Source organism: Carlito syrichta, unplaced genomic scaffold (assembly GCF_000164805.1).
Source record: "Carlito syrichta isolate Samal-C Ts95f unplaced genomic scaffold, Tarsius_syrichta-2.0.1 Scaffold304886, whole genome shotgun sequence".
In the NCBI taxonomy this organism is placed as follows: Eukaryota; Metazoa; Chordata; class Mammalia; order Primates; family Tarsiidae; genus Carlito; species Carlito syrichta.
The window spans coordinates 214,913-230,539 of NW_007248982.1; the positions used below are offsets into that span (position 1 = coordinate 214,913).

The 15,627-nt window shown below is 46.6% G+C and overlaps 1 protein-coding gene across 1 annotated transcript in view; it reads left to right on the forward strand.

The window, feature by feature from the left end:
* LOC103263345 (receptor-type tyrosine-protein phosphatase N2-like) overlaps window positions 1–15,627 on the forward strand; it is a gene marked incomplete at its 5' end in the record, with an annotated part of 138,858 nt that overhangs the window by 6,683 nt on the left and 116,548 nt on the right. Inside the window, one exon of the mRNA XM_021713934.1 lies at window positions 1,469–1,681. Within this exon, the coding sequence (XP_021569609.1) occupies window positions 1,469–1,681 (213 nt within the window). The remainder of the gene's footprint in view (window positions 1–1,468; window positions 1,682–15,627) is intronic.

Consider the following 15,627-nt stretch of genomic DNA (forward strand, 5'->3'; position numbering starts at 1 on the left):
CCCCTTCCCTGCCTCCCCCAGCCGCGGCTCTGGATCCTCGCGGTCCTCCTCCGAGCCGCGCATCCAGGCAGGAAAATCCGGGCTCTTTTCTCGTTTAACCCGCGTTTCCATTAACTCAGTCCCAGCACCAGCTAATCCGCTGCACCGAAGGCAAAGGAGGCTAATTAATGACCAGCTTTTCCAGTCAAGACCGGCGATAATTGCTTTGGTGGCCTTTATGATTACAAGATAAAAATGGGCCCGGCCTGACATAAGAGGCACTGTGTACACTCGGAGACGGGAGGAAGCGAAGAGCTGCGAGGCTGAATGCGGAGCAGAAAATTACTCATAGACGAGAGATAATGAATAGACCGGCCGGGCATTCAGGGGGAAAAATCCATTTTGTTACCACGCGAAACGAGGTGGTGGAAGGGAGTTTGCTAATTGTTGTCACCTTGTAGCGCCCGGGCCTGGGGCAGGGGCGGGCTTGGCCATTCATTTCCCGGGTAATCGTGGAGGGGTGGGCTGGCGGGCGATGGCGCTGCGCCCGCAGCCTTTCCATTTTCCTGCGGCGTTTTTAATTGTTGCCAATAGAACGTCTAATGAAGCTAATGAGGGGAGAGCGCCGCGCAGCCACGTGCACGTGGGGACGAGCGAGGTGCACCAAGAGGACCCTCTCGTCGTCTTGCCTCCGCTCCCGTTCCCGTCCCCAGCGAAACCACGGCAGCCTGGGGAGTTTGCAGCCTCCCTTTTTTATCCCCGCTGAGAAGTGAGCTTCCGAGACCAGACTCTGCGGGTCCTTTCGAGGAAAAAGACTTGGGGGCGAAGAACCCGAGTCTGCGCCCGGGGCCGCCGGGGCAGAGACTGCCGGGGTTGGAGGATCCCGCCAAGGAATCCTTTGGAGGGAGTGAGGGGAGCCGTCTCTGGCATGGCAGGTCCCCGGAAACGCGAGGAAGAACATTCGCGTGAAAGCGCGCCAGGCCAGACCTGGGTTGCAGTGAGCTGAGGACTGGCTGGACTTCCGCAGCTGCTTTGAACCGCAGCCGCCCCAGGCTTCTCTTCGAGTCTCCCTCCAATCTCCTTCACCCTCTGCTCCTCCCCCCCCCAATCTGTGGTGCCCGCTCTGATAAACTGCTGTGCCTCTTTAGAAGAAGGAATGGACACTTTATTTCACTTAAGGCAGCAAATTAGCTGCCAAATACTTTACATGCATTTGAAAAACAGCCACCACCAAGGGGGGGGGGGAGTGATTCCTTTAACTTTTCTCTTGAAAGCACTGCAATCTGCGAAGTGCTATTTTGAAACAACTTCTGCCTCTCCTTTGAGGGCTGTTGTTCCGCGGAGCCCTCCTGTCATTGTTTGAATGCCAGCAGAGTGTCCTGTTGGGTTGAGCTTGCCATTTCCAAGTTGCATTTGGAGAGGGTTTTTTTTTTTAAGGAGGTGATGATTTGTGACGAGCTGACATGCCCCCTCACTCCTTGTTCTGCAGAAAAGCAAACTCAAGCTCCTGCCTCATCGGGTGGAGCAGGAAGACTCGACCAAGTTCATCGTGCTCACCCTGGTCTCCATCGCCTGCATCGTGGGCGTCCTCCTGGCCTCTGGCCTCATCTACTGCCTCCGCCACAGCTCTCACTACAAGCTGAAGGAGAAGCTGTCCGGACTAGGGGGTGACCCAGCTGCAGATGCCACCACCGCCTACCAGGTAAAAAGGGACTTTTAAAGACGTGATATGTGGGATTTATCATCCGAACGGACAGATTATGAGTTCACTCCTCTCTGGCCCCTCCCCCACTCCTAGCAGTTGTTCATTTATTCATCGTTTGGGTTCTTTTATGATGACAGTTTGAAACTTCTCATTAGCATTCATGTAAATATCTTGCAACCACAGTTTTACGGCTCTGTATTAATCTTATGCTGTTCTCGGATGGTCTCATGTTAGCTAAGAAAGTGGGCTGCTAATTAGAAATGTGGAAAAAGTACAATACATGAATTATGTATTATCTGTTATCTTTCTTAGTTTGGCCACTATTAATGAAAAACTGCCAGAGTTGCAAGATAAATTGGTGTGTAGATGTTTGAAGATGTCTCTTAAATCATCGACTTCCTCGGGGTCTTATATGAAAAGATCCTCTGACCTGATCTGTTGCCACACTCTGCTATTATTCGAATAAAGTGAAATCTAATGCTGATAAATGGGAGGTAAACCAAGCATGTCTCCAGGAGGACAGTGGTGCAGCCGTGCGCTGGCGCTACAGAAATATCCTGGGTGCACCTGGAAGTACATTAGAAACCAGTGAGGGAAGACAAAGCTCAGACCAAACTGGGCATTCAAAAAAATCACAGAATGTTTGGGAGTTCTGTAACATTACATCTCATATTTAATACTGGCCTGTAATTTTTTTAAAATGCTTTCAGTTTTAACACCTGCAACTCAGGGCACTCGATTTCTCTTCATATAAAATATTATTTAATTCCAAGTGTGGATTCCTATTTAGGAAGGTAAAATGGTTTCCTTCATCACCGTTTTAAAAGTTGAGTTAATATATATTTGTGAGATTTTCCTCTATTGGGCTAGATCCTTTGTTTTCTCTAGTCACAGACTATGATGTGTAAGATGTCTTGTATTTTACAGTCATCTGTAAAGTAAATATTATTATCCCATCGTCAGAGTTACATAGGTGGGTCCTCAAGCTCTTTCCAGAAAATACCCTCCAGCTGTCCAGCAGTGCACCCTCCGTAAACTCATGGGAGCTGGCTTTTTTGTTGCTCTGTGGTGTGCCCTGACCCTGCCCCACGTAAAGAGTTAGGAAGAATTTATAAAATCTCTATGCTTAAAAGAAACCAAGAGACAGCTTTTCCTCCCATTTCAAAATTCTTAGTATTGTCATTGAATGGAGGAAACCTTGAGTTTTCCGGAGAGGGTCACCAGTCCGGTCAGGACGATCTTTTTCTTGTAAAGAAATGGCAACTTCAAATGTGTTGAGACTGGCATTTCAGTTGCAGTGTGTAGCTTTGCTTCAAAGCAAAAGAAAAATCACTTTTGAAGAAGCAACCTGAAAAAAAAAGTCACATAAACTAGTAAGAATTTATCCCGAAATTCCATTGAGCAAGACCCTCAATGCAGGATGCCAGGTCTTCAGGCCAAGTCTGTGTCAGTACATAAATAAATTATCACACCAGTTCTGTTCCGTGTGTGAGAGACGGAAGATCATACGGGTGGAGATTTTTAGAAAGTATGGCATCCTTTGATATACTTTGAAATTCAAATATAAAATATTGATAGAGTGGAAAGGTTGGACTTGCATGCAGAAATGACTAATTTTCTTTAAAAAATCCAGGTTGAAAACGCACACTTAGGACTGAGTTTGTGATCATTAACAGAAAACAAAAGGCTTTCCAATGACAGCTCTAATTAATAGTATCTGTAATTAAAATCATGCCCTTCCAGCAGGAAAATTGTTTGAATTTCTTGGAGTGACCTTTTGGCTGTTCCTCCTGAGGGCATGGTGGTTAAGTTGATATTGATTTTATAATGAGCTCTGGTTTGTTTAATAAGAATCTGTAATCCAGACAATAAATGAAATGTGTGCTTTTCTTCAATCCAGATGAAGAAAAGGAAAAAACTTTTTCTTTAAAAACATGACTTAGGTAAATTTGGAAATGAACTGATTGTAAAGATTTTCTGTTGGACTTAGCTTTGAAGTCACTACATAATTTCATTTAAGGGACAACTTGGATTAAATGTTTGCCCCCTCGCAGTGGATTGTTTACTGGTGAGAAAGTTCTAGTTGCTAAGATGAAGTGTTGTTTTGATTTGCGTTTTGGCAAAGCAGGCATTTCAGCAAATAGGGATGAGTATGAACGGTTTTTAACTTTTGATTTAGCTGAGTAATGTACTAAGGGCTCAGACAATTGTAGTTGCAACAGAGAGTTTTTAGATTGGTAAATGAAGCAAGTATTAATTTATTTGTGTATCTGTATTTCATTTGGGTTTTCTGTAGTTGCCTTAGGTCCCCTTCAAGTTTAAAAATCTGTCTGAAAAATGGCAAACATAGAAAAATAGATTTCAGGAAAAGTGTCTTGTTGCATTAATGTATTTATTTTGCAATAATTGAATTTCTGTACCTTGCCAATTCTATAATAAAAGCGAAGTTGTGGATCATAATTCTCATCACTGGTTTACAACCAGTGATGGAACAGTTTGATATTATGCTTATTTCATGGGGTGATGTTGAAAACACTCAATTCATTTTCTCAAAGCTTCTGAAAAAGAAAAAGATTATTGTGCAAGTTAAGTTCCAAGTAAGAAACCCAGGAGTGATAGAATGGTAGATGGCAATATAACAAGTTTTATTAATATCAAAACCTAAAATTACCCTTCAAGCAAAAGAAAGAAATGTTCTTATCTGGGGAAAGAAAGCCCAGGAGCAGAGGCATTCTCTCAGAGTGGAGAAGAGGATGCTCAGGATGGCATTCTGGGGTGGAGGGGATTGGTGACCTCAGGTTGCGTGGTTCCTTCTTCCCTGGGAGTCCAAGAGGTGAATCCGTGTGTCCCCAGTTGCACAGTACCAGCGTAAAGTGTACAGTACTCCTAAAGACTACTTCCAGCAGGAACTGGGAGGCCCTCCCTGTGCTGACCTTTGATAAGCATTTGTCTCTATCAGCCCATATCATGCACATCGCTGGCCATCCCCAGGGCACAAGATTACTGTGGGTCACAGTGGGTCCATGGAGCACCCCGGAATAGTCAGTAGGCTTTTCTTAAAATGGTTTCAAAGCAGTGAGCAGTTTGAATTATCAGATTCTCATGCAGAGATCTTTAAACATATTTACCTTTTCTTCTTCAAAATAGAACTATTTCATAGACAGAGTCAGGATTTTGGAGGTTTCTTCATTGGCCGCTGTATGTATGTGTGTGATATGTTTGTTTGACTTATCTATTGGAAAAGCAAATCTTTGATGCCAAGATTTCAATCCCATCAGATAATCCAGCAAAGTTTAACTTGCTCAAACTTGAAGAAATTGGGTATATTAACTTTCAGGATAATGAAAATACATTTTTAAAGGCCATGGGTTTAACAGAGTACTGCCCTCCAAACTTTTCCTCATTGTTTTGGTAAATGTTTTTTTCTTCTAAATACATAAAACATAATTTTTTTCAGATTAAATCTGTACTTCATTATTAAAAAGCCATCTTTGTTTATTTGTTTTCTTTATTTTCTAATTGGCATAGCGTGTCATATGTATATATGTGTACATGTATGTAAATATGTGTACATATTTGTACACACGTGTGCACATACACACTAAGGTTAATGTGAAGGCACAAAAGGATGATGCTATTTGGTACCAGTATACTTTATGCAGTTTTTTTCATGAGGTGTCCTATTTCTATGGAAGGTGATTGGGTAAAAACTGTGCCAAAAATAAGTTGTAGATGATTAGAAGACATTCTCCTCCTTTTTTTCTCTGAGTCTCTTTGAATGTTGCATCCATTTCTTTGAGGCTTTGATCATCTTTGAGCAGCAAGTTTAGTATTCTGCCAGCCCACTCTGCCTTCTCCGACATGAGGGCAGAGACTCCTGCGGAATTTTCAGCAAGTTCTCTTTTGATGGTTTATTTCACAATACCCAGCAGGTTTCTTTGTGTACTTGGAGGCCTTTGGAACCAAACCCAGAGGAACGCATGCATCCGGGCCACAGGGACCTCCTGTAAACAGAACTGCTAAGTGCGTGTCTCGGTTACTGCCCTTCCCTTAGCAAGTGGTTTTTAATGTCATGGCAGTATGCATGGTGATTGTGGACCGAGGCAGGTGTCTCATGAGTCCAAGTGCACCCTGACTTCTCGTCTCTAGTGTGGAAAGCTGGGTTCTTGCGGAGAGAGGATGGGTCATAGTTGCCATCATTCTCTGGAGCTTTGAATTGAGAGACCCTTCTTTTTCTAGGTGAGCTTAATCTTCTGTAATTGGTGTAATCACAAGTCATAGGAATGGCAAAGAGGTAGGATGTTCACAATTAAGTTGGGAAACACTGAATTTCCCTAAGGTTTAGGTAATTGACCCCACCACCAAGTTTCTAAAAACGCCTTTTCCATACCTGTCAGCTCTTTATCTTAGAATGGTTTCCTGGTTTTATATTCAGACTTCCAGGTAAAAATAATACTTTTTTGCAAATGTCTGATAAGCAAAATTCATCCTACTTCAAAAATGAAAGGGTGACTTAAAATATTATTAAAGAACATTTCTTTTTATTATAACATAGTCAAGCCTGAGAATTGCAATTATTCTAATTTTACCTTTGCAAATGTAGCTGATAGTACAAATGTCTGTGAGTGAAATTCTCTTGAAACCATTCGAAATATGGATTTGGTTTTGCAGGTGTCCTCAAACAGATGCCAGGCCCCTGGAAGGTGAGGTCACATCACACGTCTCCTATGTTCCATGGTGCCCAGAAACGTCCCAGGTCTCCCTGTAAATAAGCAAATGCTAAATGACTGTAAAATGAATGCTAAATTTCATCCTTCTCCAGGCAGTAATGGGTGATAATCTAAAGAAAACTAGAGAAATGTCGCCAAGGTGAGGATGAGGGAAGACATTTTGTCCCCAGTAGCCCAAGAACTTGTTTCTGTTGGCATATGTTCTCAATCTCAAGTCATCAATATGTGGAGTCAACTAGCCCTGTTTTTGCAAGCTCAGGGGAATCCTCTCTAGATACCTCTTCACTGTGAGTCTGAACACTTTTCTGGAAGGCACCCGTTTGCAGTGCATTTTGCTCATACATCTTAAACTTTCAAATACGCAGTTCCCAAGCATCGTGGCTGTGTGTGTGCTCAGTAGTGTTGCCCGTGCAGGACGCTTCCTCCAATAGAACTCTTGAGATTTGGAAATAGATCTTCAGAGAACACAGAAAAGATTGCCAGAGAAATTTCCAAACATAAAAAGGAAGCATGCTGCTCGTCCTAATACAGCAAGCCCCTTCCCTCGATCCATGAGTAATAATTAGATCAGACTTTATTAAAAGTAACAGAGACCACGCAGTGAGAGATTTGGAAAATAAAAGATTGAAATGTCTTGTACATGAAAACTCAGAGACCTGAATTCTATAGCTTCTTTTTGTTACTGTAATATTTACTATGCTTGCTCTTGTCTTTGTAGTTTGTGAGACCTGGATATTGCCTGAGTAACTGTCTCCTAAGGAAGCCACTTCGTACTACAGGCAAAGGGGGGAGAGGGAAGGAGGGAGAGAGTGTTAACTTAGCCGCTACTATGAGCTCTGAGCTCTGGGCTTTTCCCAGGCGTTCTTCTGTGGTACTCTAATAGCCAAGAAGAGAGAGGTCTTAGGGGCTTCGAGAGGAAATTGTGTGTCACAGGGCGCCAGGTGAGGGAGTAGTTTAGGAAGTGCACTGCTTTACTTAGACTCAGCCACTGTTTTAGAATGCCTTGCCCGTTTCACTGCCCCAGAGCCCTTCAGAGCTCCTGCTGCTCAGCTCTCCGCTGCCCCCCCAGTCAGTCACTGGCCCCATAAAAGGATCCCCAGCAGGACCCTGAAAACCTACTCGGGCATCTCATTGCCTCCTCACAGCTGCGAGAGGTGAACAGGGTTGTGTCCCACCCTGTTTCACAAACAGGTAAAGTGGACATCAGGTGAGCTGTGAGCTAAGACATGCCCGGGCCCCACGTGACAGGTGGTGGAGCTCATTGGGATAGGACCTGGCGGAGCTGTCCCTGCTACAGCAAGGATTGGTCCCTTGTAGGGACTGTCCCCACTGCAGAAAGGGGACTGGCCTGGGCTGTACACCCACATGTGACAAGACAGGCCTTACCCAGTTCCCAAGTCTGTGACTGTTCCTCCGTTGTGTCGCCTTTGTGGGGAGAGGTACTCACCTATACTGAGTGGGAGACTTGGGGAAAAGAACATCATTACTTTTCTAAGCTTATGACTTTCGGAGGTGAGTCAGTTGCCATAAAATCACGTGACACTGTAGTAATAAGTCCATGAGTAGCTAAGAGGTGATCTGTATGACTGAAATAAAATACGTCATAGGAGATGACAAGAGGAGATTGTATAGGAGACGACAAGAGGAGGGGCCATGCGACTGAGCCATGGGTGGCTCGTGGAGGAAGGAACCGTGACTGGCGGAGGAGCCATCCCAGCAGGAGTGTGGATGTAGGTGGGGGAGGGCATCACATGAGTGAGGATGAGTCGGGGAGACAGACTTCATGGGGACAGGCATTCTGTAGAGCGATGAAGGGACTGTGAACCAGAAGGCAGAGATCCCTAACATCAGGCAGAGTTAAGACTGAGGAGTGGCTGCAGGGACATTGTGGGAAGGAGTCCTCCTTTGGGTCGCCTGTAGGTCTGGAGAGGACGGCTCTGAGTTCATGACAAGGATGGAATCTGCTGTCTGTGGCATTCTGAGGGACAGCCAGCTTCTCAGAAATGAACTCCAGTGGAGCATGAAGTAGAAGGGCCACCCTCTGCCGGCTCCCTCACCCCATCCCATGTGTTTCCTCTTAGTCCTTTTCCCCTCTTGCTAAACTTTTCATTGTTTCTTTTTTTTTTTTTTATCTTCTCTAATAGTTAAACTCATGGACGGGAGAGGCCACAGTACTTTTCATTCCTTCAGGCATCTAACCCGGAGCGTGGGCCCAGTACCCACATGCGGCCGTTTCCCTCACCTGGACATTGGGAAGGACCCCTCCTCCCACTGGATCCTCCTCAATGGGCCAACATGATAAGATTAGGTCCTATAAGTGGCAGTGTGTTTTCAATTCTTTTTTTGAGTCAGGTCCTCACTCTGTCACCCAGGCTGGAGTACAGTGGTACCATCACGGCTCACTGCAGCCTCAACCTCCCAGACTCAGGTGATCCTCCCAACTCAACCTCCCAAGTAACTGGGACTACAGGCACGCACCACCAAGCCCGGCTGATTTTTTTATTTTTTGCTTTTGTAAAAACGTCTCACTCTGTTGCCCAGGCTGGTCTCGAACTCCTGGGCTCAAGCAATCCTTTCACCCCGGCCTTACAAAGTGCTGGAATTATAGGCAAGAGTCACTATGCCCATTGCATTTTCAGTTCTAAAGTTTTGCTTGAGGATTGATTCCATGTAGGAATTTTTAAGTGTTCGGACATGTTTGTTGTTGGGTATAGAATTCATCAAATGCTTGGATTCCTGCTGTACGCTTCCGTTCCCAAGGCTTATATTTTATTACACATTCTCCTTCATGTGGGCTGCTCTTGTCTGCAGACCCTGATTCAGAGAACTAGGCTACTTCTTCTGGACTAAAGCTTAGGATGTACGGTCTGCAAAGAAAGCATAGATTTCTATGAAAGAAGACAGGCGAGGAGAATCTAGGCTGTTCTGTGACATTCAAGAGAAGTCACAGGTATGAATGAATGTTCTGGTGAACTCACGATCGCCTGAGCCTGGGAGGTTGAGGCTGCAGTGAGCCGTGACGGTGCCACTGCACTCCAGCCTGGGTGACAGAGTGAGGCCCTGACTCAAAAAAAGAATTCAAAACGCACTGCCACATATAGGACCTAATCTTAGCATCATGTCAGCCCAGTGAGGAGGTTCCAGTGGGAGGAAGGCCCTTCCCAATTTACAGGTGAGAAAAACAGCCTCGGGTGTGTACCAGGCAGCAGACAAGTAAAGGCAGCCCTTGGACTCAGATGCAGGTCATGGTCAGCTGCACGCTGAAGGAAGTTTCTCCCTCTCAGCCCCTTGCCCAAGGGAGTTTATGGCTCATGTCAAGGTGAGGGGCTCAGTGGCAGGAGGGAATTCTGAGTCAGGTGGGGCACAGCTCAGCCGAGTCTTGTAGCTCTTGACAGAATGTTAGGTTCTCCTAAAGAGACGCTGGGCTGCCATGAACTAAAGTGGGTGTTGGGAGAAGAAGCTTAAAGCAGTAAAGTGAAGTGGAATTATAATGCTGTAAGAAAGCAATTGGTAGTAGTGGAAAACTGTCAGGGGAAGCAGGGGTGGGATTGGCAGTTGAGGGAAACTGCTGGGCGAAGGGGCATACCTCATCAACAAGGGTACTGCATGATCAATGTTTTTATACCTAACCCTGAATTGTACCCCGCATCTTTATAATAATCATTTTAAAAATGGGCCAAACTGGGATTTGAAGATAAATGGGAGGGAGTAGGGCAGGGACTCCTGAGGGTGGGTAATAGGAGATGGAGAGTGGGAGCGAGAGGGAGAGTCATGTCCCACCCTGAGGCATGGCAGCCCCGCAGTGTGGCTCTCATTCTGCGAAGTCTGTCCCCCTGCTACTTTTAGCTTTTGCTCTCCTGGGTTCGCCTCCAGACTGCCTTCCCGCAAGAGGGAGGGAGGAAAGGAGGGAAGTTCCCCAAGACATTCATTCCCTACTAGCAGGAGGGAGGCGGGTGAAGAGGCCAGAGGTCGCTCTGTGAAGTCTGTGTCCCCCAGTGAGGGAAGTTCTTCACATGTGGAAGGACCTCGCCTGTCAGGGTCAGAACCTCCTCCAGGTGACAGCCTCCGGCACCCTGCAGAGCAGAACCCCCCAGACGAGCACAGCGGGGACTGCGCTGGAGGCTCCCTTGGGGCTGAGGGTCCTCAGGCCGTCTGCTATAAAGCAAGCCTTCTTCTCAGCCTCTGCCTTGATGGGCATGAGAGTCTGCGTCTCTGTGGTGAATGGCATTATCTGCAGTGAAATGCATTAGCCTGTCAAAAACAGCAAAGCCCAGCTCTTAACACAACACGTACACTGGCATAAAAGGAGGCAAGACATTGCATAAGGTGGGAGGATGAGGAATAATAGCTGGAACCGTCAAGACATGCTGGGGCCGCGGGTTACAAGAGGAGGAAGCTTCGGGAAAAGCAATTGCACATCAAACCAAAGTGGACTGGGCAGATGAAAGTCATCTCCAAATGTCCTGTGGAGGGAAGAAGCTTGGGAAGACTGAGCCCCAGCAGAGAAGGGCTCCAGTGCACATGAAAATAAAGGAATCCCAGGGACCGACAGCTGTGTTTCTTCCCTCTTTTAGATCTATGCAGGACACAGCTCTGTGCTCCATGCAGTCATTTCTCCAAGGGTCTAAGTAACAACCTGTCCTGTTGCACCAAGACCTGCACGATAGTGTTTCTCTCCTCCATCTACTTAGCCGTTGTTAAACTAGGTGGCTCAAAATGTAAAGTCTCCATTGGGGCTTTCTGCTTTGGGAGAACTGATGATAGTTAAAAATGGAATCTTATTAGGTTGTTTTTCTATTCACAAGTACAAGGTGCTCACTTGAATGGTGGCAAGTGTAAACAAGTACTCATTCTAGACTTCTTGATGTATGCAATAATGCAACCAGCAAAAGTGAGTGTCTGGATGTGTGGTTGCATGCGCCTATGGGAGCAGTTTTGGAGAAAAGAGAAAGGAAAATTTGCAGATGATTGCATTAGCAAAGAAAGCCAAATATTATACAGTGCATACTTCTGTATGAAGTTTGAGGAATATGGATACTAAAGCAGGATTGGATTGACTTGATGATGTTTAACAGCAAATCAGTTAAAAGAGTGTATAAGTGATAAATGCTGTGATTATTAGCATGCACAGAACAATGTTAGCGTCAATATGTAACTATACTGAAATCCTTTAATTAAAGGAAAAGGTTTGAATTGTGCTACTGGTAAGCATTTCATTATTTTCACTTTTTTGGTAAAGACAATGAAATAGAAGAATAAACAATGAAGGAATATTCCTAGAATTACACCTTTCATTAACCTATAAAACATACACTTGAACCAAAAACCAATATGTTCTTGAGTGGGAGAAAATAAAATACAAATTTGTTTGGAAAACAAAGTAATTCATTGAAATGGACTTAGGCCTGGTTTATGTGTTTCAGGATTATTTCACCCCCTAACCCACCATGGTTTCTTATTCTCTAATAGATTTAAGGACAGTAAAAATTCTAGGAGTTAAGTGACTCCTAAATTTGAAATTTAAATGTGAGGGGGGGGAAAGTCTAGAACAAAATCTCCCATCCTTTTGTGGGCTGCTTTCAAGGTGCCTCCTCTCTGACCTTGAATGCTGTGTTCTTGTCTTGCCCAGGCTTTCCTGTTCCCAATGGTCTCCTTGCGCCTAGATGTGAATTTGTTCAGGCACATCTTGAGTCTGCAGATTTCAAATAGACTCCAAGTGAGGCAGCAAAGCTGACATCCCCCACCCTCACCCCACACCGCCCCCCCACCCCCGGTGCAGCAAATGGCTCTCATCAACCGGTCATCAGCAGTGTCTCCAGTGGCCGGGTGCTCTCAGGCCCTTTTCCTCCCACCCCTGTCCTCCCAAAGTTAACGTCCCACAAACCCTCACTCTCCCCTTCCCTGCTCGCTCGCTGGTGTTCCTCCAGGGCTGCTGGAAATGTTTACTTCCAGAGGAAGCATCCTTGGATCTGTTCCCTTCTTGTGGTAGATGATAGCCTTTTAGAAATGCATACGGACCTTAGAGCCAGAGCCCTTGGGTCATGGCTAAGAAAACGGAGACTTGGAGATGTACAGAGACTTGCCCACGGTCACTCATCTTGTTGGCACCAAGCCACCGGGTCTTCAGGGCTCTGGTATGAAGTGTTCTTAAGCCCTGTGCAGTGAGATCATCATTCAAGTCAGTTTGGGGTGGAATAATTGGGTCCCAGGATGATGTGCAGCTTCTGTAATGCAGGAGCAGCTGCTTTGGGACGCCTCCCACCCCCACCCTACGGCCCTGCCCTGTGGCTTAGTTAAGCCCGGCCACAGAATGGAGCAATGTGAAGACCTTTTGTGTCCAGGCTGGGCTCCTTACAGCCCCGACCCATCCCTGTGTGTCTCTGTGTCTGAGCCTTTGTTCACACTGCTCCTCCCTTCAAAAGCCCTCCCCCTCTTCTTTAGACCTCCAGACCCTCCCATCTGTCAAGCCCTCTCAAACCCCACAGCTCCCCCGAGTGTCCCTCCTGCCCAGGGGGGCGAGCCCCCCGGCCTGTGCGCCAGGGCCCCGTTCATCCCAGACCTTTCCTCTGTCCTTCCGTGCCTTCGTATCTGCAGTCTTGTCTCACCGCTGTTCTTCGCATTTAGAGCTCTGTCTTCATCAAGTGGGAACAAAGGCAAACCTGTCCTTGCTCCTCCCTAACCGTGCCAGCCTGCGTGTGTGAGGAGAGGCTGCGTTTCCTGAATGCTGGGTCTACAGGATGACCCATGGCACCTGGCAGGGGACCTTTGGGTGCTCGATTCAAGTTGATCGACCAATTGATCTAAGGTATTGATGTGAGAAGTGCTGGTTGGGGGAAGCCATTTGAATCCTGTCAGAAACCATCCCACACAATTTTCAGCATCCAGAAGGGTGCCCAGTGTACTGTAGGGGTGGATGACGAAGACAGTGTCAGTGGTGACAAATGATGATCATTTGTTATCTTTTGAGCAAAAAAAAAAATTAGGAAGGTAGCAAAAGTTTCTTGTAGAAAAACACCTGCCTCTTCTCTTAGTCCATGCTGGACCCAGGCTGCTCTGAAGGCTGATGATTTATTCCTTACTGACTTAGCTATTTTAAATGGTCTGAATATGAAATTGCAAAGCAAAGGTGAGCCGTGGGGCCTCTCAAGATTGGCTTTGCTCACAGAGGTCTCATAGCATCTGTGAACTTTGAAGGCACCACTGACTTTTTTGGGAACCCTGGAAACTTAATTGCATGGTGAGTCATCAGCTGTGGGAGCCGGGGAAGGTAGGGATTTGAGTTCGTTGTTTTATTTGTCTTACCAGTCATGGCCTGGCTGCAGGGGATTTGCTGCCGTGATGAGGTCTCCTGTGATAACAGGAAGTGTTCCAGGTATGGAAGGTCAGATATGCTCCGCCAGACTGCTACGATCTCAACTTCCAGCTATAGGCTTAAGATCATCACAGAAACTCATATTAAGCATGGATTATTCGAGAAAGAAGACTCTCCTTGAAACTGTGTGTTTCCTTCCTATGTGTTTAGTTTCACAACTCTTTCCTGGTATCAGTCTGACTTCCTCAGGAGCAGGACAAATGAAGAAACAGGGCATCTTTCATCTTGGAGGAGAGGCAGTCCTTAAGTGAGAAGGATGTGGTAGATCAGACTTGAGACACATCAGCTGTTTTTGGATGCAACTGAGCGTGCTGAATGATATGCTCTCAAATCCTTACCCTTGGGCAGCACGCTAACTGCAGACCTTCCGAGACTGTGCATACTCTCTGTACTTTATGTCGAAAGGGAACACTTTCCAGCTGGCTACCGGGGCTTCAGGGTCAGAGAGAGGAGCTGCAGCTCTCAGCAGTGGGCCTCAACTCCCCCTCCTCAGGCAGTGTCCCTCCTCTGTCTGCCACTGCTGCCTCTATGTGGGACACACAAGGTCCCCGGGTGCACCAGCATGTCCCTCAGATGCGGATGGTGCAATTGTTTGTTGAATGCCCTGCGGTGCAATGGTAGGTACTAAGGAGCATGGAAAACAGACACGGTGACTTGTATTTCCAAGTTTGGGAGCCAAGACGTACTGAACATGAAAGGAGCTAGAAAGCCTCGCAAGGCTGGACGCGGCTTGGCCAAGTCCTGAAGTGTGTGCGGGGGAGTTGAGAGAGGCTGCTGCTCTGGGGGCCCCTGGGAGGGACATGGGGAGGGGGCAGCCGTTCTTCTCTTAGCGACTTCAGGCTGCTCCAGGGCTGTTCTCAATTGAGAATGGTGCTGAAAATTATTTTAATTATTAAAATTATTAAAATTATTTACTTACACCAAATGGGTCTGTATCTTTAATTTTTATTTTGAGAAAACATCTTGCAAAATGAGGAAAAAATCACTCCCTGTTGCTTGGTCCACGCTCTTCATCGTGGGCTGTTTTGTTCGTTTCCGCACACCGTAGGCCAGGCCCTTGAAATAACATGGCTGCGTGTTCTGCTGGACTAGAGGACTTGCTGCCCGTCGTTCTGGGGTCAGAAGCAGGGAGGGACATCAGGAGCTCTCTGGGCCTGGCTTCGGAGCCCCTCACCAGGAGCGTTTTCCCCTTTGTGGGGTGTGTGTGTATGTGTGAATGCTCGTGGGTACGTGCACGTGTGTGTGCTAGTGTGTGCGTGCGTGTGCGGGGATGTATGTGTGTGCTAGCTAGTATGTATGTGTGCACATGTGTGTGTGATGTCCCTCAATCTAAGTGTAAAGGTTACCTAGGCACCAAGGAGAAACCCACTGGAGGCAATGAGACTGTGTCACCAGAGCAGAGGTGGCCATATGGGTCAAGTCATTTCAAGTGAAGTGGGGCAGTGATCAGGGGCTCCAGTGTGGTCATCTGGGCTCCCTGGCTTAGATGAGGGGCAGACCCATCCAGCACATCTGCTGTGACTCTAACCTCTGTGGCAGGTGACGGGAGGCCTCCTCTGTCCCTCCGGTGCAGCTATCGGCTGATCTCCAGAAATGAGCAAAGCCCTGCGTTCCCCTGACACCTTGGAGGGCGGCCCACAGGGCCCCCAGCACACAGGAGCAGGGGTCTCTCCGTGTCTGCAGGACGCGGTCATGTTTTTCTTTCTCAAAGCAGTACTAATCACATATGCTGTTTATGGTGGGAATGCTTATGCAAAATAGGTCTCGTAAAGGAAGTCATTAGTTATCGCCTCTGTTCTTACAGCCAGCCTTGGCGGCCTCTGATGCAAGGCAGCTCCTTC